The sequence below is a fragment of the Hibiscus syriacus genome, unplaced genomic scaffold (genome assembly GCF_006381635.1).
Source record: "Hibiscus syriacus cultivar Baekdansim isolate YM2019G1 unplaced genomic scaffold, ASM638163v2 tig00110548_pilon, whole genome shotgun sequence".
Taxonomy (NCBI): domain Eukaryota; kingdom Viridiplantae; phylum Streptophyta; class Magnoliopsida; order Malvales; family Malvaceae; genus Hibiscus; species Hibiscus syriacus.
The window spans coordinates 3,733,733-3,760,561 of NW_024062775.1; the positions used below are offsets into that span (position 1 = coordinate 3,733,733).

Sequence of the window (26,829 nt, forward strand, 5' to 3'; positions counted from 1 at the left end):
ATCTTTATCTAGAGTAGAAACGGAGACCAAATTTCGAAATATGTGGAACATGAAGAAGATTGTTTAAGTGTAAAGTGCGAGTAGAAGTAATTAAACTGGATTGACCACTTTAGAAATTTGCAAACCATTACCATCACCAACAACAAGCTTATTCCTCACCCTCCAACAACATTGGAAGCTTCAGAAGTTACGTTATGTGTCGCTCCAGAGTGCACAAATAATTCCCAGCCAATTTTAATGCACCTTGAGTACCCATAGAAGACTGTGACCCATGCTGAGTAACCATGATAGAGGAGTTGCCACTCTATGATCTAGAATGACCACAACCACAAGAAGAATTTGGCACAAAAGAACACAATTGAGCAGAGGGAACACTAGTTATATTAGAAGAAGACCACCAGGAAGCACGCGGAAAATTTTGATCAAATGGGTGCCAACATCTGTCGACCAAGTGACCAATCTTTCCATAAAGTTGTCATTGGATCCTTGGTTTTCCACGACCACGACCTGCCTGATGTGGCGAATAAGAAGTGACGCGAACTAGAAGATTGCCATACACAGGGTGACCAGTGACGAAAGTTGAGCAACACTAGCACTGATTAATAGAGTATCAGCCTCTTCAAAACCCACGTTGCTAGATTTCGACATCAACAAAAACCAAAATAAATTCATCCAGAGGAACGAATTGAATGGAAGTTATCACTGCGATGAACAACTGATATTCAGACGGGAGACCATTCAAGATAATAGCCACTTGCTCAAACTCAGAAATCAAACAACCACAAGCGGCGAATACATCGCAGATTTCCTTAATCTGAGAGATGTACTTTCTCATGCTCAGTTCACCCTTATGAATGGCCTTTAGGCAAACATGAAGGTTCATCATTGTCGTTGTTGACTTACTCGCAAAACTTAGTCACTGTGGACTAGTCCTATACCGTTGTATCAACCCTAACTAAATAGGGAGAATCGACAGAGTTATCGTGGATAAAAGTCATGAAGCCAAAGCACTATCTTGTGCCACAAAGAGTTTGTACGTCTCATTAGTAGTAACGGAACCATCCTCTAGAATCACCGTTGGAGGCGACGGAGTAACTTCACCAGTGATAAGCTCAATGCGGGCTCCTCACAACCTAAAGAACCTCTGTTTCCACTGTAAGTAATTACACTCGTCTAAAACGACACTCACGCTTATTGGTGAACGTCTTTTGGAAGACTGCCACAAACTTTTCATTCTGATCACCTATGGAAAATAGAAACAAATAAGAATGATTAGAACAACAAGAAAGAATAAGAAGACCCTGCAGGTCCAAAAGCTCTCGATACCATGGTAAGAAAATAATAATTTTTTTAAATAAACATAATGCCACACTTTTTCCCATTTGCAAACATATATAGGACAATACAACTCTCTAGATCCTTCTAAGGGTCTATTTGTTTGCCGTAATTGGGAATTACGAAATTGGTTTTCCCCGATTCCCGTGTTTGTTTCACTAATTCGTTTTCCGGAAAATGTTTTCACGAGTTTGTTTCACGAAATTCGTTTTCCGGAAAATGTTTTCCAATGTTTGTTTCACGTAATTAGTTTTCCGGAACGTAATTAATTTTCCTATAACAATTTCCTTTGTGTTTTCTGGAAAATGACTTACGGATTCATTTTCCGTAAGTCATTTTTCGAACTTTCATTTCAAAGAATAAATACTCAAAATAATTTATTTTATGAATTTAATATTAATAAAATATTTTAATATCATTTTCATCAAAATATTATTTATTTATTTATAATATTTATAATATAATATTATATTTTTAATATTATATAAATAATCAAATATTATACTAATATAAGATATATTTTTATTTTAAATATATATAAAAAATGTTTTATATATTTAATAATGAATAATATTATTTATATATTTAAATAATATTTTAGTAAAGATATTTAAAATATACTAATTAATATTTTTAAAATATATATAACACTATTACTTTAATAAATAATTATATAATTTATAATATTTTTATTTCACTAAAATATACAAAAATTAATATTTTATTAATAAAATTATAAAAATACTATTTAATAATAATAAATTTTTTAATAATAATAAGTTTTATGATAATAATATTATTTATTGTATTTAATATTATATAAATATTTTTAAAAAACTCTTCAACTAGTGGAAAAAATGTTTAAATACATCTTCCAAACATCATGAAACGTTTTTCAGATGTTTTTTCATAAAAATGTAATTCATTTTACGGAAAACATTTTTCGAAAAATGTTTTCCAGAAATGTATTCATTTCCAGAATTCAAATTACAGTAATTCATTTTTCAGTAATTCAAATTTCAGTAATTCATTTTTCGAAAACCAATTACAGCAAAACCCTAAATCAATGTTCTAACTCTCTATATTTTATTAATATTAATGCTTACAAACTCTCAATATTCTAATATTAATGCTTAACATTTTTACTACCGAATACCTTCAATAAATTTTTAATATGAAGTTATCATATACGGTTTTTATGTACATGAATTTAAACAAAAGAATTTTCGACATCAACTTCCAAGAGTCAAATCAATCAAACATTTGTGAAAAATCATTCAAAGATCTTGTTAAAAGATCTGTTATTCTGTTTGCCACTAAAATCAATCCATTCATGCATCTAAGGGCGGACCGACGCCATATAAAGCACATTTGATATCGCCTTCCATTTGCACACCTTTTTCCATTAGACTTATCAGAGAGTTTTGGGAGAGATCCGGCATGGCGATCATGTGGTGTATCAAGGTCCATCCCAGCATGGAGATGACGGTGGACGAATTCAAAGCGTGGCTGCGCCACTTTGATGCCAATCATGACGGACGGATTAACGAGGAAGAGCTGAAAGACGCGCTGCACAGCCTGAGAGTACGGCTCGGATGGTGGAAAGCACACCAGGGGATGAAAGAAGCGGATTGCAACCATGATGGCCAAATTGAAAGCGCCAAGGAGATTGAAAAGCTGGTGAATTACGTTCAGAAACGCTTGCACATGAAAATTATCAGAGTGATTGGTGATTTGATAATTTTGCTATATAAGATGTGTTTGCAAACCTCTCCATGCAAGTATATACTTTACGACTGTTTGTATTATGTAATGAAGCTTAATTATATGCTTCCTTTGTGGATTTTCCTGCTTAATTCAATCCAAATTCTGTACTAATGTGTGTTTATCTTTGATTTTTGGAATATCAATGGATAAAATTACGTAATTTTCTCGTGTTCTGTTATAAGACAAGTATGCTTTAATTATTTTCCATATATATTGGATGTAAGCATTTTAATGAACTTTAGTAATGACGACTAATCTCAAATAATTTTTAAAATCTTCTAGTTTAGAAACTCTAAACCAGGATATTTAAGAAATAATAAGCACATGGTATCGCAATAATGAAAAGTTTCAAAAACAGCAATATAGTACATAATCTATAACACCAAACTGATACGGGTGATCTGATATTATTCGAAGTGTTACATTAGAGTTATCGAAGTGATACAGTAAAAATCCAAAAAAAATAAATTAAATTTTTGTTAAACTATTTCAAACCGTAAAATAATTTATAAATAAAAACACAATTTCATAAAAACACTCGTGTATTAAACATAATTCAATAATGTCAAAACTCATACAAGTCCAAACTCAACATAGAAACAAATGTGACCTACATGCCTCTAATTACATGTACCATACTTAATAACTATCGTTTTGCTATCAAAATAATTAGCTTCTTAATAAGTAAAAAGTGAGAAATAGAAGACGATCCACATGGACTCTGGTGTTTTTGATTAGTGACTTTTTGATTTAGAATAAGGTAGGATTTCATATAAAGTTAAAAAGATAAGAATAAAATAATAAAAAATAATTAATATAAATCGTTTTAAAATAGAAGATAAGGATAAAATAATAAAATAAATAAATAATAATTATAAGATAAGGATAAAGATAAATGGGGAGTTTTTAAATTGTTTAAAGAAATAAAATGAGATAAAGATTAAATAAATAAACAAATAAATAAATAAAAAATAAATTGAGATAAAGAAAACTTATGGTAAAAATAGCCTCAGGCTTCAGCTTTGCATCGAATTCCTCAGATCATCGAAATAGATCTTTACTTCAAGATTCACATCGGCTACTTGTCTACAAGGATAAATCCTTGTGATTATGCTTTGTATACCGAATATCCAAGTGCACTCTTTAATTTCGGTTGTGAGTTTGATCTAAGCAACAACAATGTTGTAGATCTTAAACATTGAAGTTCGAAAAGTTCAACTCAGATTATGTTGTTTCAACAATAACTGATTCTGATCTCAGTTTCCTCTTAGCAAACAATTTTGCTAAGTGAGTTCACAAGAAGTCGAATGTGTTTCAATAAGTCGATCTTTCATCCAACGTTAACCATAACAACATCCAGACCAACGCCGACTTTTGATTTTGAAAATCGTTTTGATATGAAAATAAGCCCAGAAAACATAGAGAAAAATCTTAAGCGATTCAAGTGTCTTACAATTCTCACGTCTGGAATTAAGCCTTCGCTTTAGCCTTCGACTTAAAAGAAAATTAGCTAAGCATGACCAAATTCATACTTAGCATATTTGAAAACAAAACTTTAAAATAAAATAAAAAAATAAAAAATTTGAAAGGACATAAAAGAGAGAATTTTATAAAACTAGAGAGAAGAAGAAGAGTAAATTCTCATCTGTTGAGAGATATGTTTATAAACTTACCCTGAGAGAGTATTTAAAGCCTTCAAAATCCTAAAAACAAGGTAAACATAATCCTAAAATAAAGAAAATAAATCATAATTAAAATACTTAAAACTATTTAAATTAAATACCTCAAACAAAGATAAGATAAAATATAATATTTAAAATAATATCCTAAAACATGAGTTTAATTCAAATTCGAATTGCAGAAATGTACGACTGATCCATTCGTTCTTCTAGAAGCTCTGATTGGACCTTCTAGAAGGTGCTGACATCATCGCCTGTCAATGTTCATGCCCCAAAGTCATGCTCACTACTCCAGCTTTGATTCTGAAAATAAAAAAAAACTGCAGAATTCTGTCATTTTAGTACCATTTCCAGAATCTAGCATCTTGCACAGAAAATGAATCAAAAAGAATAAATAAGCCACAAAATCTAATGATTACTAAGCAATTTAAAAGCAAAATAATAATTAAATAAAACACTTATCAGTACTCCGCAGCAACGCCGAAAGAATCCCATTACTAAATAAACACTTATCAGTACTTCATGAATTTCACTTATTAATACTGATTCACACTAGTTGAACTGAACACCTTCAGAATCATCATTGATCGGATCTCAAGGAGACAGATAAGTATTTTGTTGAAATTTATTTATGTATTACAGCAGTATCAAGAATGATCGATGTGCTTAAGTGTCATGCCCTAATTTTGTTTTATCATTATATTATTATTATTATTATTATTAAACATTCCAAAAAATTGTTATTATTATTAATTAAAACAACCCAATACAAAACAAAATCAGCAGCCTCAATGATGGAGGCCTGTATAGACAACCCAGCAACTAGTGTTTCCTCTTGTTGTCCTAGTGTCGCACAGATCTCCACCGTCAGATCTAGGAGTGATCTAACGGTCCAAATTGTTTACCAACTAGGGTTTCACCCTTTGTCTTAGCCGCAGCTCACCCTGGATCATTGGATCAAGACCCCATCCAACGGTCTAGATCAATACACAATTATGGTTTTCAAAACCCTAATATAACCAGCTTCTAGCCGCCAAGTCACGCCATTGCTGCTTCCACTGTTATCTTGTCACCACGTCGTTTCGTTCGTCGAGCCACCAAGTCGAGACAAGATAAAAAAAAATATGGGTGCATTTAATATGACCAATGCGCGACCTAATCTCGGACCAGGCCCTCCGTACAAGCCTCATTGGAGCCACCACACACAAACAATCATGAAAATGGAAAAATGCCAAAATTAGACCAACAAAATAAGCTAGTTCATTTTTTCTTTTTTGTGTAATAAAAAAATGGCTATAAGAACCCTTTTAAAAACATGTAAAAGGAAGGCAATCAATCAACAACAATACTCAAAAAATCAGAGGTATTCATCAATGTTTTTAATTTTTTATGTGCATTTCGAAATAAAGATATAATATGGGGGTTTTGAGTGATTACATATTCGATTAGGGCGCCTCATCGAGCTGGCCGCCGGATTGAAGTATCGGAAGAGAATAGAGTGGAGAGGTTATTCAGTTTCATGTAGAGGAGCCCGACCACCGCGAATGGTGGTTGGAGTTTGTTTCAAAGGGTTCTCTAGGTCGGGTACACTCCATAGTTTTAAATTTTAGATCATATAGCGCATAGATCCTCAGACTTCTGTCGTATTTTTACATTATGGTCACATATTTCTTTCATTTTCACATTATTTACCAGTGTTATTAAAATCGGACCGGACCGATCGGTTCAACCGGTTGAACCGTGAACCGGTAGCATGTCTGGTCCGGTTAACTCCCAAAACCGGAGCGCACAGAACCGGTAGAACCGGTTGAGAACAAAACTGGGGTGAACGGCTGAAAACCGTTGTGAACCGTCGGATCTCTTTTTTTCTTTAAAAAAATAATTAAACCAAACGACATCATTTGTTAAACGAGCCTAGTCGAACTCGAACTCGAAAACTTTAAAAGTAAGCTCAACTCAACTCAAAATCACGAGCTAAAAATTATCCAGTTCAACTCAAACTCGAAATATAATATTGAAACTTGAACTCGAAAAGGCTCGAACTCAAAAACATTTAGAAGCTCGATTAAAGTCTAAAATTCGAGCTCAATTGAAGCGAAAGAATAGTTCGCTCTGTGCTCACCAAAAGGCTCCATGATTTTGAATGTTAAATTACCTCTAGTATTTATAGAAGTAAGCTGGGATGCTCTTCTATGTTTCTGTCATATCCTCAATACCAGGTTAGTGATTAAATGGTAAAATTTTAGAATTTGGGGATAAAAGTAGGATAGTTGAAAGTTCAATGATTTAGATATGAATAATTCCTTATTGGATTAGATGAAGGGTATAATAGTAATTTCATAAGAAAGATTTTTTCTTCCTCCTTTATATAGGATATAACACGTGGAAATGAAGGGAGCAAGGTTCCAGTTTCCAGAGTTCTCTTCTTCTCCTTTCTTCTTCACGTGTGGAAGCCAAGAGCAAAGGTCAGATTTCTTATTAGTTGGTTTTTAGTTGAAATTAAGCTTGGGTTTTAATCATAAGATGATACTTAAGCTTAAGGAAAGCTTAAGTTATCTTAAAACTATAAGATGAAAAAGATAATATGGAGCAAAGATTGGAGTTTTTAAGTGAAATTTTGAATAAAAGGTTTAAATGAATTTAGAGGATGAATTTGACTTGTCATTTAGATAATAAGAAGCTAGAAGTGTTAGAATTAAGTTTGAGTAACATGGAAATTGATGTGATTATTGATTTCTATATGGAGAATGAATTTTGAGGTTTAAATGAAATAAATGGGTATAAAGTTTAAGTATGTATATGAGTTAAGAATATTAAAGGAAGTGAAATAGAAAGTGTGGAGCTGAAAATTAAGTGATTTTCGAGCTCAAAACATGATTTCGGGGCTAGGGGAATCGATACCCATTCAATGGAAATCGATACCCCCTCAACCGAACCAGAAATTCCAGAATGTCATAGGGGAACCGATTCCCCCACAGTAGAGAACCGATTCCCCCTAAAGGAAAGTTGTGAATATTGATTTAATAGGTTCGTATAAGTTGCTAATATCCAATTACAAGGTGTAGGTATCTAATAATTGCCTTAAAATGTACATTTATGTAGATTCTAAGCGTAAAGAAATTCCGGAATATTTGGCAAGTAAGATCGATCAAGGAAAAGATAAGAGATCGGTATTGACTAGTGAGGCCAGGTGAGTGCGTATTATTATAATATACGTATTGTATGGAAATTGGACTTGCGACAAGTCTGTTTCCAATATGATTGTAGGAGTAGAAGTACGATTATGTTTGATATTGTGAATATTTTGTTCGTATTATATATTATGTGGTATGAATTTATATGATATGTGTTATATGACAATGATTTATGTATTATAGGAAAATTTTTATATGAGCTATATGAACATGGGATATAAGTTATAGGATCACAAATTATGTAAAGTAACTACGACTTATGTGTTAACAAGAGAAAGTGACATAAAATATGGAACAATATAAATTACCTGATTTAGATAGGGAATTGGTGGAATCAACTTAAGGGATTAAATAAAATGTGAGATAAGTTTAAATAACATTGACCAATAGAACAATATATTAATAGATATATATATATAGGAGATTGATAGAACTGGTTAGGGATATGTAAGATCAATTATATGGTAAAGATCTATAAAGCTATAAGAAGATGTTATAGGAGCTTTTGATGATAATTTATTAGAAGACTTGCATATGTGATAAGTATGTGAAACTGAATTAGGTAAACATGTGTAAAGGTTATATAAATAATAGAAACATAAATGAGACAAGTAAGTAATGATATGATCAATTATGGGAAATTGTGCATTAGAGTTATAAGATTTATGGAGAATGAAGGAAAAAACTAGATAAGACTGAACTACAAAAGTGAGATAAATATCACTTAGGAGATTTGGATATAAAGTGATGATATGCACATAGAATATAAAATACATGTTTAATATGACATAGGTTATGTGTTATATGATAAATAATATATGAAATAAGAGATAAAATAAGTGACTTTGTGATGGAAGCTATATGACCATGAATGATGTGAATAGGAATAATTTAAGTACTATATAACTATGAGTATTTGAGTATGTATCTAGGTGATGTGATGTATAAGGTCGTATGAAAGTGATATAAGCTACGTGATATGTGAAAGTGAACTATGTGTTATGTGAAATGATAAGTATAAAAGAAAATTCCCATGTTATGTGTCTTGAGAGCTAGGGGTATAGTTGGCATGCCAAGGGTCGAGGGTCTACGCAGTCCTTCGGGACATATATGTATTCTTTGGAACATGTGTGAGGTCTTTTGAGACACATACTTGATCCTTGGCATATGTATATGATTCTTAAGGAATGATATGTGGTCCTTAGGGACAACCTTATATGGCCCTTCGATGCATTTCTATGTGGCACTACGGTGCAATTCTACGTGGCACTTCGGTGCAATTTATATGAGCTGTGGTGACAGCATTAGTGCACAACCTCTATAAACTCACATATCTATGGTTCTCACATGTGTACATGGTCTAATAAAGGAAATAATATAAAAGAACCGTGCATGATAGTATGTGATTGGTTTGTAATCTTTATGGTGTGAAGTGATATATGTGATATGATGATGTGTATATAGCTTGATTAAGAGGAATAGATGCAAGAACATATGACTAAAAGACAAAAAACGAAAATAAAACTAATAAAGAGATAATAATAAATACCTTACATTTGATTTACATGTTTTGTGCTATGAAACCTGTTATAAGAATTATATGATGTGATGTGTCCTTCCTTGAGAAATGATATGCGTGTTATATGACAAAACTAATATAATAGATACCAGATCAATTGTTAAATTGGATTACTTATAATGATATATGATAAGAATATATGAATGGTGTGTGTGTACCAGTGGATAGTGGTTGCATGACAGAATGTATGATTGTGTTAGATTATGAATGCATTAGTAGTAATTATATGTTTTTATGCCTCACTAAGTCATAGACTTAGCTTGTGAGTATTTCACACGTAGGTTCCGGAAAGCTAGAAAAAAAGTGAAGAGGAGCAAGACATGTCAGTTACTTCTTACCGAAGATCATATCAGAAAAGATGTCTTGAATTAGATGGATTATGTATATTGAATATAGTTGGCATGTACTAATTGATTGAGTTAAATAAACCGTTGTGACTTTAATGATAGTTTTAAATGTTCTCGAGTTTTTGTCATGAGTCAAAGTTTGAAAAGTCAATGTGACACCTCAGACTCGTATCCGGGTCGGGTACGGGTTGGGGGTGTTACATTTAATGGTATCAGAGCCAGGTTTAATTCGATTCTCGACGTAAACCGAAGTATAAAGTGTCATAAAATGTGTACATGCCAACACAGACTGAAAAATATTTTGATCTGACATTGTACGGAGTATGTTGTCTTGCTAATAGAATAAGATTAGTTTAATATAGAGAAATCTAATTAGGAGAATTTCAAAGATATTGAGGGGTGAACCTGATGGTAGTAGCAATTCACCTGCCCTGGCCAGGCAGGAGGAAGAACGGACACCTCAGGAAGTGCCTCATAAGATCAAATATTGGTTTCAGAAAGTTGAAATCATATTAGAATAATGATAAAAAGTTTTCACAGGTTCGAATCGAAAAAGTGATATGAAGTATTCTTATTATTTCTTGGATACGATAGAATATGGTGAACAAGTGTCATTATAAGAAAGTTAAAAGATCAAATGATGTGGTGAGTTTTTGCAGAAGAGCTCAAGAATAAGTGCATCAGTAGCAAGTGTATAAAATATATGGAGATAGAGGTTATGAATTTAAAACAAAGGGAATTGCAACGTGTATGGATAAGTGTGCAGTTTGATAAGCTTAAGGAATTACTGTTAGGCTAAAGTAAAGGAAATGAGATATGCAAGTGGTTGTGAATGGATTATGCTCCGATGAAAGGTGTGTTATAGTGTTAAAGTTCTAAGGAGAGAGTTCAGAAGGATTAAAAGAACTGGTAGTTTGGGTTTCAAATACAACCTTGGTTGGAATTAGTTGTATTCCGTATCAAATGATCAAATGATATAAATAGTAAGTTTGGTATTGGAAGATTAAGGAGTTAGGATATAAGTTTAGAAAGGAAAGGGTAATGTCTGAGTTTGAACCCAAGAAAAATTGTGTTGTGAACGAGTAAGAATGTGAGTTGAATAAGTTAAACAAATAAATACTGAGTTAGTTTCGACTGGAAAGAGTGCATATAATTGGAAGAACTGTTACTGACAAAGTTAAGTGATGAAGAATGTAGTTAAAAGATTAAAGATGATGACAGAAAGCTAACAGTATGGCGTAAATGTGTAAATGGTAATGGATTTGATTATGTAAGGGTGATGTGGTGAAAGAGTAAAAGCTCATTATGTTTGAAGGAAGTCAAGGATATGTGTATTGTGATTTGAATAAGGACTTTACGAAGAATAAGATCTGTTCAAGGAGTGTTGATTATCAAAGTTATGAAGAGATGATAAAGATCAGTAATCTGAGATGAGCATAAGTGAGAGGAAAAGAATATGTGAGCATGAAAAAAAAATATGATTTGTATAAGAAGATTTTGATTATTATTGAATAAAGGAATAATGAAATAAGGAAATGAAAGGATAAAGTTTAAAGAAGCATATGTGATAAAGGTTATGGTTCTTGGTCAAGCAGAATTAATTAGAGGAATAAAGAATGATTTATATGTATTAAGGAAGTTTAAGAAGAAGTTAAGTGATGTTGGAATAAAAGTTGGTTATTATTGCAAGGCAATTAAAGATTGCTCAAGAATTTGATTGAGTTATGAATTTTGAGCGATAAAAATTGATGCTACTGGTTATATGATAAGCACAGTAAATGAATGAATATAGGAAAGTTAGTTGAAACCAAAGGAATGATAGAGTAAGTAGATGAGACAACATAACAACATTAGGAGAAATGTTCTTATCAATAAGTGTGTAATGAAAATTCGGGGACGAATTTTCTTAAAAGGAGGGGAGATTTGTAATATCCTCAATACCGGGTTAGTGATTAAATGGTAAAATTTTAGAATTTGGGGATAAAAGTAGGATAGTTGAAAGTTCAATGATTTAGATATGAATAATTCCTTATTGGATTAGATGAAGGGTATAATAGTAATTTCACAAGAAATATTTTTTCTTCCTCCTTTATATAGGGTATAACACGTGGAAATGAAGGGAGCAAGGTTCCAGTTTCCAGAGTTCTCTTCTTTTCCTTTCTTCATCACGTGTGGAAGCCAAGAGCAAAGGTGAGATTTCTTATTAGTTGGTTTTTAGTTGAAATTAAGCTTGGGTTTTAATCATAAGATGATACTTAAGCTTAAGGAAAACTTAAGTTATCTTAAAACTATAAGATGAAAAAGATAATATGGAGCAAAGATTGGAGTTTTTAAGTGAAATTTTGAATAAGAAGGTTTAAATGAATTTAGAGGATAAATTTGACTTGTCATTTATGAGAATAAGAAGCTAGAAGTATTAGAATTAAGTTTGAGTAACATGGAAAATTTGGTGAGATTATTGATTTCTATATGGAGAATAGAATTTTGAGGTTTAAGTTGAAATAAATGAGTATAAATTAGTTTAAGTATGTATATATGAGTTAAGAATATTAAAGGAAGTGAAATAGGAAGTGTGGAGCTGAAAATGAAGTGATTTTCGAGCTCAAAACATGATTTCTGGGCTAGGGGAATCGGTACCCATTCAATGGGAATCGATACCCCCTCAACCGAACTAGAAATTCTAGAATGTCATAGGGGAACCGATTCCCCCACAGTAGGGAACCGATTTCCCCCTAAAGGAAAGTTGTGAATATTGGTTTAATAGGTTCGTTTAACTTGCTAATATCCAATTACAAGGTGTAGATATCTAATAATTGCCTTAAAATGTACATTTATGTAGATTCTAAGCGTAAAGCAATTCCGGAATATTTGGCAAGTAAGATCGATCAAGGAAATGATAAGAGATTGGTATTGACTAGTGAGGCCAGGTGAGTGCGTATTATTATAATATACGTATTGTATATGGAAATTGGACTTGCGACAAGTCTTTTTCCATTATGATTGTAGGAGTAGAAGTATGATTATGTTTGATATTGTGTGAATATGTTTTGTTCGTATTATATGTTATGTGGTATGAATTTATATGATATGTGTTATAAAAACAATGATTTATGTATTATAGGAAAATTGTTATATGAGCTATATGAACATGGGATATAAGTTATAGGATCACAAATTATGTAAAGTAACCACGACTTATGTGTTAACAAGAGAAAGTGACATAAAATATGGAACAAGATATAAATTACCTGATTTAGATATAAGGGAATTGGTGGAATCAACTTAAGGGATTAAATAAAATGTGAGATAAGTTAAATAACATTGACCTATAGAACAATATGAGATTAATAGATATATATATATTAGGAGATATTGATAGAACTGGTTATAGGGATATGTAAGATCAATTATATGGTAAAGATCTATAAAGCTATAGGAAGATGTTATAGGAGCTTTTGATGATAATTTATTAGAAGACTTGCATATGTGATAACTATGTGAAACTGAATTAGGTAAACATGTGTAAAGGTTATATAAATAAAACATAAATGAGACAAGTAAGTAATGATATGATCAATTATGGGAAATTGTGCATTAGAGTTATAAGATTTATGGAGAATGGAGGAAAACTAGATAAGACTGAACTACAAAAGGAACTAAGAATAATATATCACTTAGGATATTTGGATATAAAGATGATATGCACATAGAATATAAAATACATGTTTATAAATATGACATAGGTTATGTTTATATAAATATGAATATAAAGAATAAGAGATAAATAAGTGACTTTGTGATGGAAGCTATATGACCATGAATGATGTGAATAGGAATAATTTAAGTACTATATAACTATGAGTATTTGAGTATGTATCTAGATGATGATGTATGAGGTCGTATGAAATATTATAAGACTGTGATTATATGAGAAACAAAATAGGTACAGGTGAATTATATGGAAATGAACTACGTGAATGGGTGTGATCTTATGAAATTTATGTGAGCTATGTGAATGAACTATAAGATTATGTGTATGTAATTATGAGAAGTCATAATAATAGAATGTAAGCAAGGTGTCAAGAAATGTAAAATGACACGAAAAGTTATATAAGCTACGTGATATGTGAAAGTGAACTATGTGTTATGTGAAATGATAAGTATAAAAGAAAATGCCCATGTTATGTGTCTTGAGAGCTAGGGGTATAGTTGGCATGCCAAGAGTCGAGGGTCTACGCGGTCCTTCGGGACATATATGTATTCTTTGGAACATGTGTGAGGTCTTTTGAGACACATACTTGATCCTTGGCATATGTATATGATTCTTAAGGAATGATATGTGGTCCTTAGGGATAACCTTATATGGCACTTCGGTGCATTTCTACGCGGCACTATGGTTCAATTCTACGTGGCACTTCGGTGCAATTTATATGAGCTGTGGTGACAGCATTAGTGCACAACCTCTATAAACTCACATATCTATGGTTCTCAAATGTGTACATGGGCTTATAAAGGAAATAATATAAAAGAACCTTGCATGATAGTATGTGATTGGTTTGTAATCTTTATGGTTTGAAGTGATATATGTGATATGATGATGTGTATATAGCTTGGTTAAGAGGAATAGATGCAAGAACATATGAAAAAAAGATAAAGAACGAAAATAAAACTAATAAAAAGATAATAATAAATACCTTACATATGATTTACATGTTTTGTGCTATGAAACCTGTTATAAGAATTATATGATGTGATGTATCCTTCCTTGAGAAATGATATGCGTGTTATATGACAAAACTAATATAATAGGTACCAGATCAACTGTTAAATTAGATTACTTATAATGATATATGATAAGAATATGTGAATGGTGTGTGTGTACCAGTGGATAGTGGTTGCATGACAGAATGTATGATTGTGTATGATATAATAAGTATAGATTATGAATGCATTAGTAGTAATTATATGTTTTTATGCCTCACTAAGTCATCGACTTAGCGTGTGAGTATTTCACACGTAGGTTCCGGAAAGCTAGAAGAAAAGTGAAGAGGAGCAAGACAGGTCAGTTACTTCTTACCGAATATCAGATCAGAAAAGATGTCTTGAATTAGATGGATTTTGTATATTGAATATAGTTGGCATGTATTAATTGATTGAGTTAAATAAACCGCTGTGACTTTAATGAAAGTTTTAAAATTTTTCGAGTTTTTGTCATGAATCAAAGTTTGAAAAGTCAATGTAACACCTCGGACTCGTATCCGGGTCGGGTACGGGTTGGGGGTGTTACATTTAATGGTATCAGAGCCAGGTTTAGCCGATTCTTGGCATAAACCGAAGTCCAAAGTGTCATAAAATGTGTACATGCCAACACAGAGTGAAAAAATTTCTGATCTGAAGTTGTAAGGAGTATGTTGTCATGCTAATAGAATAAGATTAGTTTAATATAGTAGAAATCTGATTAGTAGAATTTCAAAGATATTGAGGGGTGAACCTGATGGTAGTAGCAATTCACCTGCCCTGGCCAGGCAGGAGGAAGAGCGGACACATCAGGAAGTGCCTCATAAGATCAAAGACTGATTTCAGAAAGTTGAAATCATATTAGAATAATGATAGAAAGTTTTCATGGGTTCGAATCGGAAAAGTGATATGAAGTATTCTTATTATTTCATGGATACGATATAATATGGTGAACAAGTGTCATCATAAGAAAGTTAAAAGATCAAATGATGTGGTGAGTATTTGCAGAAGAGCTCAAGAATAAGTGCATCAGTAGCAAGTGTATAAAATATATGGAGATAGAGGTTATGAATTTGAAACAAAGGGAATTGCAATGTGTATGGATAAGAGAGTGCAGTTTGATAAACTGAAGGAATTACTGTTAGGCTAAAGTAAAGGAAATGAGATATGCAAGTGGTTGTGAATAGATTGTGCTCCGATGAAAGGTGTGTTATAGTGTTAAAGTTCTAAGGAGAGAGTTCAGAAGGATTAAAAGAACTGGTAGTTTGGGTTTCAAATACAACCTTGGTTGAAATTAGTTGTATTCCGTATCAAATGATCAAATCTGAGGAAAGACAGATACGTTTGAATAGTAGAGTTTGGTATTGGAAGATTAAATGAGTTAAGAATGAATATGAAATTAAGTTTAGAAAGGAAAGGGTAATGTCTGAGTTTGAACCCAGGAAAAATTGTGTTGTGAATGAGTAAGAATATGAGTTGAATAAGTTAAACAAATAAATATTGAGTTAGTTTCGACCGGAAAGAGTGCATATGATTGGAAGAACTGTTACTGACAAAGTTAAATGATGAAGAATATAGTTAAAAGATTAAAGATGATGACAGGATAAGCTAACAGAGTATGGCGTAAATTTGTAAATGGTTATGGATTTGATTATGTAAGGGTGATGTGGTGAAAGAGTAAAAGCTTATTATGTTTGAAGGAAGTCAAGGATATGTGTATTGTGATTTGAATAAGGACTTTACGAAGAATAAGATCTGTGCAAGGAGTGTTGATTATCAAAGTTATGAAGAGATGATAAAGATCAGTAATCTGAGATGAGCATAAGTGAGAGGAAAAGAATATGTGAGCATGAAAAAAAAAATATGATTTGTATAAGAAGATTTTTTATTGTTATTGAATAAAGGAATAATGAAATAAGGAAATGAAAGGATAAAGTTTAAAGAAGCAGATGTGATAAAGGTCATGGTTCTTGGTCAAGTAGAATTAATCAGAGGAATAAAGAATGATTTATATGTATTAAGGAAGTTTAAGAAGAAGTTAAGTGATGTTGGAATAAAAGTTGGTTATTATTGCAAGGCAATTAAAGATTGCTCAAGAATTTGATTGAGTTATGAATTTTGAGCGATAAAAATTGATGCTACTGGTTATATGATAAGCGACAGTAAATGAATGAATATATGGAAAGTTAGTTGAAGAACTAAAGGAATGATAGAGTAAGTAGATGAGACAACATAAGAACATTAGGAGAAATGTTCTTATCAATAAGTGTGCAATGAAAATTCGGGGATGAATTTTTTAAAAGGAGGGGAGATTTGTAATATCCTCAATACCGGGTTAGTGGTTAAATAGTAAAATTTTAGAATTTAGGGATAAAAGTAGGATAGTTGAAAGTTCAATGATTTAGATATGAATAATTCCTTATTGGATTAGATGAAGGGCATAATAGTAATTTCACAAGAAAGATTTTTTCTTCCTCCTTTATGTAGGATATAACACGTGGAAATGAAGGGAGAAGGTTCCAATTTCCAGAGTTCTCTTCTTCTCCTTTCTTCTTCACGTGTGGAAGCCAAGAGCAAAGGTGAGATTTCTTATTAGTTGGTTTTTAGTTGAAATTAAGCTTGGGTTTTAATCATAAGATGATACTTAAACTTAAGGAAAACTTAAGTTATCTTAAAACTATAAGATGAAAAAGATAATATGGAGCAAAGATTGGAGTTGTTAAGTGAAATTTTGAATAAGTAGGTTTAAATGAATTTAGAGGATGAATTTGACTTGTCATTTATGAGAATAAGAAGCTAGAAGTGTTAGAATTAAGTTTGAGTAACATGGAAAATTTGGTGTGATTATTGATTTCTATATGGAGAATAAAATTTTGAGGTTTAAGATGAAATAAATGGGTATAAATTAGTTTAAGTATGTATATATGAGTTAAGAATAAAAGGAAGTGAAATAGGAAGTGTGGAGCTGAAAATGAAGTGATTTTTGAGCAAAACATGATTTCTGGGCTAGGGGAATCGGTACCCATTCAAATGGGAATCGATACCCCCTCAACCGAACCAGTAATTCCAGAATGTCATAGGGGAACCGATTCCCCCACAGTAGGGAACCGATTCCCCCCCTAAAGGAAAGTTGTGAATATTGGTTTAATAGGTTCGTTTAAGGTTCTAATATACAATTTCAAGGGGTAGGTATCTAATAATTGCCTTAAAATGTACATTTATGTAGATTCTAAGCGTAAAGCAATTCCGGAATATTTGGCAAGTAAGATCGATCAAGGAAAAGATAAGAGATCGGTATTGACTAGTGAGGCCAGGTGAGTGCGTATTATTATAATATATATGGAAATTGGACTTGCGACAAGTCTGTTTCCAATATGATTGTAGGAGTAGAAGTATGATTATGTTTGATATTGTGTGAATATGTTTTGTTCGTATTATATGTTATGTGGTATGAATTTATATGATATGTGTTATATAACAATGATTTATGTATTATAGGAAAATTGTTATATGAGCTATATGAACATGGGATATAAGTTATAGGATCACAAATTATGTAAAGTAACCACGACTTATGTGTTAATAAGAGAAAGTGACATAAAATATGGAACAATATATAAATTACCTGATTTAGATATAAGGGAATTGGTGGAATCAACTTAAGGGATTAAATAAATGTGAGATAATTAAATAACATTGACCTATAGAACAATATGAGATTAATAGATATATATATATTAGGAGATATTGATAGAACTGGTTATAGGGATATGTAAGATCAATTATATGGTAAAGATCTATAAAGCTATAGGAAGATGTTATAGGAGCTTTTGATGATAATTTATTAGAGGACTTGTATATGTGATAAGTATGTGAAACCGAATTAGGTAAACATGTGTAAAGGTTATATAAATAATATAAACATAAATGAGACAAGTAAGTAATGATATGATCAATTATGGGAAATTGTGCATTAGAGTTATAAGATTTATGGAGAATGGAGGAAAACTAGATAAGACTGAACTACAAAAGGAACTGAGAATAATTTATCACTTAGGATATTTGGATATAAAGTGATGATATGCACATAGAATATAAAATACATGTTTATAAATATGACATAGGTTTTGTGTTATATGATAAATATGAATATATAGAATAAGAGATAAATAAGTGACTTTGTGATGGAAGCTATGACCATGAATGATGTGAATAGGAATAATTTAAGTACTATATAACTATGAGTATTTGAGTATGTATCTAGGTGATGTGATGTATGAGGTCGTATGAAATATTATAAGACTGTGATTATATGAGAACAAAATAGGTACAGGTGAATTATATGGAAATGAACTACGTGAATGGATGTGATCTTATGAAAATTTATGATGAGCTATGTGAATGAACTATAAGATTATGTGTATATGTAATTAATAGAAGTTATAATAATAGAATGTAAGCTAGGTGTCAAGAAATGGAAAATGAGACGAAAAGTTATATAAGCTACGTGATATGTGAAAGTGAACTATGTGTTATGTGAAATGATAAGTATAAAAGAAAATCCCCATGTTATGTGTCTTGAGAGCTAGGGGTATAGTTGGCATGCCAAGAGTCGAGGGTCTACGCGGTCCTTCGGGACATATATGTATTCTTTGGAACATGTGTGAGGTCTTTTGAGACACATACTTGATCGTTGGCATATGTATATGATTCTTAAGGAATGATATATGGTCCTTAGGGACAACCTTATATGGAACTTCGGTGCATTTCTACGCGGCACTACGGTGCAATTCTACGTGGCACTTCAGTGCAATTTATATGAGCTGTGGTGACAGCATTAGTGCACAACCTCTATAGACTCACATATCTATGGTTCTCACATGTGTACATGGGCTAATAAAGGAAATAATATAAAAGAACCTTGCATGATAGTATGTGATTGGTTTGTAATCTTTATGGTGTGAAGTGATATATGTGATATGATGATGTGTATATAGCTTGGTTAAGAGGAATAGATGCAATAACATATGACAAAAAGATAAAGAACGAAAATAAAACTAATAAAGAGTTATACCTTTTAATATATATGTTGTAGTTGATTTGAATCATTTTGTTTCACTTGATTTAATATTTTTTAACTTATATATGTTATGACTTGTGATATTTTTATACCTTTTAATATTATAAACTTAAAAAAAGTGTTATATATATATATATTAATATTGCTTTGAATATTATGTAAAATTTAAAAAAATATATTATTTTATATAAAATCCGGTTGAACCACGGTTGAACCTGGTTGAACCAGTGAACCAGTACCTTCACTGGTTCAAGGTTCGGTCCGATTTTAAAAACATTGTTATTTACAAAGTAAAGGTCCTCATTATGCTATTTTCCATTTTAGGTTTTATTAGTGTTTTAGGAGGATAATTTTAGGGTAAATAACGCATAAGCCACTAGATTTTAGATGTGTATTTGCAAAATGGTCACCTATTCTCTTTTTTATTTTCTAATTTGACTTTTTTCTTTTACTTTATTTTATTTTGGTCACTGCATGTTCAAATTAGTTGCATCTATATTGGATCTTACCATTCTGTTATTTATTTTATATTCAATTCTGATGCATTTTTCTTTATTGATTTTGTTTGGTTCTGACTTTCTTATTTATTTTATTTTATTTATGTTATTTAATTACTAATTGTTTATTTATTGCACCTAACTTGGACTCGATCTTTCGGTGACTGCATCCGGAGTATGACCCACATTGTTACGATCTAGACCCTTTTTATTTTTTTAATACGAAATTTTCTAACTTCTAACCACAAACTTTTTTACTCCTAACTACTAACTGTTAACTTTAATTTTCTTGTATTTGAATAGTTGTACGGCCTCGCGGTGACGGACCTTTGGGTACAATTCGCATTATTATGGTTTGGGTTAAAATGTTAACATTACTAACCGTTAAATCATGACTTTATTTTATTTTATTTCTAACATTGCTAACCTTTGACTTCTAACTTTTATTTTATGTTATATTTTTTATGCTGCTAACCGCTTACTTTATTTTTCGCATCCGAACCATTATACGACCTTGCGATGACCCGCCTTATTACAATTTGGGTTTAAAATTAAAAATATTAATTTCTTAACCTTATTTTATTGTTATTTATATTCCAATATTTTTATTTATTTATTTTCCCTTTTATTTTTCACATTTTACATTTTAGTCCTTTTAAATTCTAGCATTTACTTTTCTGTTTATTTTTAATTTGAACTTTATATTATGTTTTATTTCACTTTAGCCCTTCATGTCATTTATGAGCTTTATTTTATTTCTAGTACATATAATCTAATTCATTTTTATTTTAGTCCCACATGTTTTAGCATTTTATTACACTTACAATACCTACATTTTATGTTATTATGAATTTTAGCTTGAGTTCCCTAGTTCTTGCTTAGTTTCGATTCAAATGAATTTGATTAATCTATGTCTTGGTGTTTTCTAACTTTAATACTTTTATATTTTAGCCCTCATACTATTATGTGAGTAGTATAATAATACATATTATTGCTTAGGATGGTAAAATGCCTTTAAAATTTGATAATAATCATCATTAAGCTTATTTTGTACTCGTGTGAATTTTCAAGAACATCTATCGTAGAATGGGCGTGAAAAGGAAACCTATCGAGGTAGTATGATTCATTACGACGTTCGGACGAAAATGAACTTGAAAATAATATAGTATGCTTTGATAAAAAAAATGAAATTGATCAACGTTCAATAGAGGGATTACATTTTAAATTTTGACTCAAATCCACAAATTTCACTGCTATGACAACATATAAGCGATCGGGTATCAATTTTGGGCATTGTGGGGATACTAATCATTCCCGACACGTAACCAACTCCCCAGCCCTTAAAAATGAATTTCTGGTAATACGCAATCCCATTTTGTCTTTTTAAATGATTTTTAAAAAACTTATTTTAAAAGATGCTTTTAAGTATTCTACCTACTTAACCCAAAGGTCGATGGCGACTCCAAATTAATTCTATTTTGAAATCCAACATCATTTCATAAATTTCGAAAAATGGAGTCGACCTAAGGACTTAGCTTAGGCCCATTGGGTCTAGTTTATGCTCTATAACCTTTAGAAGCAGTATAACAATTAGGTTCATCTAGAATCGTCCAATGGCATTCTCTTATTGCTTGGTTAGGTAGGTATTTTAGGTCATTTCAATACTCGAAATTATTCTAGTCATTTCGGATCTCAAGGGTATTTTGATCCTTTTGGGGTTTAAGGGTAAGTTGGCCATTTTAAAATTTGGGATTAATTTACTCTTTTCGTAACTCGAGGGTATTTCAATCATTATGTTTGATCCGATCATGTGCACTATCATGGGAGATCTAAGTCCCTTTTTTATTTTAAGGGTATTTCAGTAATTATATTTAATTATGTCATTTGTATTTCTGTCGGTATCCAAGTTTTGAACAAAACAAACATTTAACAGGCGTATCAGTAGATTCATCGGATCAAATATATATTTTTAGGGTTATTTCCTCTTTTAGAAACATTCCTTGTCTTTTAACATCACATGGGTATTTTCATAATTTCTTATCTATGTATTTTTGGTATTTAACCTTTAATGAAAAATAATCAGAATTTAAGGATCCCGTATCCAAGTTTTGAACAAAACAAACATTTAACAGACGTATCAGTAGATTTATCAGATCAAATATATTTTTAGGGTTATTTCCTCTTTTAGGAACATTCCTTGTCTTTTAACATCACATGGGTATTTTTATAATTTCTTATCCATGCATTTCTGGTATTTAACCTTTAATGAAAAAATATCGTTAACTAGCCTTTTATCATATTTTGATTGAGTCTAGCAATAATACTATACAAAATTGACCAACAATATTCATTCATGTAATAACCAATATCAACGTGCTCCGAAAAGCATGCAAAAAATAATAATGTATTACCTCAATTTTATAGTCACATTGGTCGACCAGTCAAACTTCTTTTGATCTCTCTCATACTTGATTTCAGCATCCCATAATATCTCAGATACATGACAAAACATAATGCATCAGAAACTGAACTTAAATGGAAAAATCGAATCAAATCGAAAGACAAAACGTTGAAAAATAGTTTATCGAGTTTGAATTTCGTAAAACAACCCCTAAAAATAGACTCAGACATCATAAAATATTATGATAGATGATCCCGAAAAAAGTCAGCGGCCAATCAACTCGATTCCGTTAATACGGCTCAGCTCAACTCAGCTCGTTCAGGCCTGACTCTGGTTGGGTGTCTTGACCAATTCGGGCGGTCTAGATTGGTCCAGACCGTTCTTCTAGAAGTTCCCAGACGAAATCAACCCTCACGCATAGGGAACAGTGCTTAGGGCACGTGCGTGGGGCTACCGGCATAGAACAGAGACCAATTTTTCCAGATTTCAAGATCTTTTTATTCTAATCCCCGTTCTAGACTTGGTTTGTAACGAAGGGTGACGAGATACCATTTCCCGTATGACAGACTTCGCTATCTTCGATCTCCTCCACCTCAACGGCAACGACGAGGCTAAAGACATTGGTCGACTCAAGACGAGGCACTGAAGTTGGTGAGACGAGCGGTGTAACACATCGACTACTAACCGTCGATGAAACAACGAAAAACAACTAGGGTAGTTTAAGTTTTCGGCAAAGCTTCATGGCAAAATTCACGACAAACGACAGGCTTTGACAAGAGGAAAAGTTGGGCTTTGATCGCAGGCTGCCAACGAACACACTGGTGGTGGCGGTGCACGCCACTGGTGATCGGAGAAGGGTTGATCGGCAACGGGGATGGCATGGGATAAATGAGGAATGGTTTAAGGGTTGATTGGAGAAGGGTTGATCGATGGGGAGGAAGTTCTCATCTAACCAATACAAAAGATAATATTTATATTTTAAAGTTGAATAGTACCATAATCTAAATCTAGGGGAACGGGTGAACATACATTGTGACGTGGGTTCAGACCAGAGATGAGTAAATTTAAGTTTAGGTCCTTGAATATTCTGAAATTTCGAAAAAAACCTAAAAGTTTCAGGTGTTACATAATCAAAAATTTAAATTAAACTAAACCAGAAATTTGAGGTGTTACATAATCAATATTTTATGGATTGTGAAATTTCCATCATTTCAAGTTCATTTCATTTTCTTTTCTCTAATGGAAACATAGCATGGAACTTAATATTCTCATCTTCATTTTCTGTTTAAGTTTGTAACTTATTCTTGTGAAAATCTGACTTAATATCCATATGAAAAACATAAATAAATAAAAGACAGCTCCATTGAATGCTACTCAATACCCAATGTTCTTTACCCTTCGGATTAAATGTTCAAAAAATCATGATGCATGCAGTCTCACTATATTTGTAGCTGCAATTATGAAGTGTACAAATGAGAGAGAGATTAGATAATCTACGCTTAGGGGTATAAATGAACTGATTTTTAACCAACAAAATTATGTTGATGTTTGTTTATTTTTTTGAGAGGTTTATGTTTAGTTTGTGTTTGTTTAAATTTTTAATATCTTGTTCATGTAATATTTATTTTTAGAGGTATTTATATTTGTTTGTTTAGCGTTTGAGAACATTTTCATTTAACGGTTTGTTTAATGTTTGACAACCAAAATTCTCTTTTAAACCGTTTTAATGGCAAAGCAAAAGAAAAATAATAAAATCATGCCACTAGTCTTTAAGTTTTTTATGTTTCACAGTTTGAACTCTAAAATTTTTATTTTATATTCGATTTAGTTCCTATCTCTACCAATATTTAAAATACAAAAAATAAAAGGAAAATCAAGTAAATGAGCCTATAAACGAGTTGATAAACGAGTTTGCTCATGAACATAAACGAACTAAATACATATTTATTCGTGTTCGTTTATTTATTAATTGAACATAAAACTTTTATTCATGCTCATTTATTTAATTTAATAAAAAAAATATATCAATATTATATGAATAATTCACGAACAATTTATCGAATGATTTGTTCATTCATACATTATATATGTTTTGCTAACGAGCAAAACACTTTCTTCATATAGAGTTTTCCAAGTAAGCTCTGGAAACAAAATCTTCTTAGTAGCTTCACCTATGACCAGACGAAAATATAAAATTAGTAAAAATAAATTAACAATTATTACTTTGGAGGATTCTGTTCATGTGCTTTCAAAATTAGCATTAATGCTAATTAACATGTCATGGAAAAACAACATCACATCATAGACATGACAAGCATGCATTCAAAAAAGCACATGACATCAATTCAGCAAACGTAGATATAAATACAAGCATCTACTTAGTAAGTTGTTGTAACAGTGCAAGTGTCCCTATAGAATTTATTAGGGTTTCTTCTTTGTCTTTCTTCTTTTCCCGCATGTCGTTTTTAAAAGCTCACGGCATGCTTAGAAACGTCTAATGAATCGGAGCAGAGAAGTCGTCGTCCTTAACATCACATTGCCCCAATGAAACCAAGAATCTCTTTCTCGAATGACTTTGTCGAGACTCATCAGCAGATTATGAAACAAGAGAGGAGCTCGAGGGAGGCTCCGGTGTGGTGGACTTCGAATTCTCGGTGTCCAACTACTCCATGATGAGTGCCGATGAGCTTTTCTTTAAGGGTAAGCTTTTGCCGTTTAAAGATAATGGTAGCAATCAAATGCAAAGGACTTTGAGAGAAGTGCTTCTTATTGTTGACGATGAGACACCTACAAAGCGTTCCGCAAGGTGGAAGGGATTTCTAAGTCCAAAAAGAACCCACATTGGTTCCAAAGAAGCTGACAAGAGAAAAGGTCTAAAAGATCCGGTTTTTCTCATGAGGACACCCATGTTTCCAAGACTTCACAAGTGATAACAAAGAACCCATTTTTTCTCCTTTATGAAACTAACTTTTTTAGGGCTTTTTTTAATCAAATTCACCAATATTCTTTGTTGCATGACCTTTTATGTGAAGGAGGGTATAGTTGCAATTTGGGAAGGTATGATAATAACTTGTAGAGATGTGGAGCATTCTTTGTTCATGTGCTTTTTCTTCAGTTTGCATTTTTTTTTCTCCAAGGAGATGGGTATCTGGCTGTTTGTTCATACAAAATATTTTCAGTTCAAAAACTTGTTTCCAATGTTGAACAATTGATAGATCTATCTTAGACTCTTTGGTTACAGAGAATTGTGTTTTTACTTGAATCTACTAGTCTTTTTTTCATTGATGCCTGTAAATTAATGCATGGGGAAACGAGAAACAGGGTCTCGGAACATGTTAGAAAGTGTTTAATGAATGTGACAGCTAATGCACCACCGTTCTACGTTGATAATTGTTTGCTTAAGGATATATTAGCTTTTAGGCCATATTGATCTTAATTTAAGATTGCAAAAGTACTCGAGTTTATTTTGTGCCCTACTAATCGAGGATGTAAGTTATATTCTAAGCTTTCATCAAACCAGTAAGAAAGATGTTCAATGCATGAAATGAATGTTTAAAATTAAGAGAGAAAAAAAAGCATCAAGATATAAGATGGTATTTATTAACATCTAGATTGTGTCTCTTACTCTTTCTTCCAAAGTTATCACCATATTTGCTTCAAAACTAATTATTATATCATCATTAGAATTAGCATTATTAATAATTATAGCCAATATCCTCTTAAAATCCCATTTTAAGAGAAATTTTTCTAACTATCCTAAATAATCAATAATTAAACAAAAATTGATGATTATTTTATGTAATTTTTAAATATCATCTATAAAATGGAGAGTAAGATGTATATGACGAATTCGAATCAGATATATATGTATTTGAGGTAAGACATACTCTATATAATAAATTATTGAAAAAGTCATTTACAGTCTTTTTTTAATAAATGTAGCATGTTAAACTTTTACAATAATAACACATGAGGAATGTAACACCCCGAATTTCACGTTAGTAGTTCGGGTCAATCTGAAGCCTAAGTTGAGCCCAATTGGACCTTATAAAATAGTTGGACCCGATTTAGTGGTTTTGGACTTTAGTTGAGCCTAAGAGTTAGTTGGTAAAAGATGAATGTCTTATGAATTAGAAAATAGAGGGACTAAAAGTGCAATTTACCAAATTCTTAACTCAAAAGCTGAAAACTCCCCTATTTTATGAGATATACG

The 26,829-nt window shown here is 31.8% G+C and overlaps 1 protein-coding gene across 1 annotated transcript; it reads left to right on the plus strand.

The window, feature by feature from the left end:
- Positions 1–2,751: 2,751 nt before the first annotated feature.
- LOC120131039 lies at positions 2,752–25,546 on the plus strand. Its single transcript, XM_039148147.1, has 2 exons — positions 2,752–3,133; positions 25,212–25,546. The coding sequence occupies exons 1-2, from the start codon at positions 2,776–2,778 to the stop codon at positions 25,544–25,546; spliced, it is 693 nt and encodes a 230-aa protein (XP_039004078.1). The 5' UTR covers positions 2,752–2,775.
- The last annotated feature ends 1,283 nt before the right edge of the window (positions 25,547–26,829 follow it).

Excerpts from the sequence above, each read along its gene's own strand:
- LOC120131039 (XM_039148147.1), top strand. The coding sequence starts at position 2,776 with ATGGCGATCATGTGGTGTATCAAGGTCCATCCCAGCATGGAGATGACG. Across the intron at positions 3,134-25,211 it reads CAAGTATATACTTTACGACT|ATTATGAAACAAGAGAGGAG; the intron begins GTTTGTATTATG and ends ACTCATCAGCAG.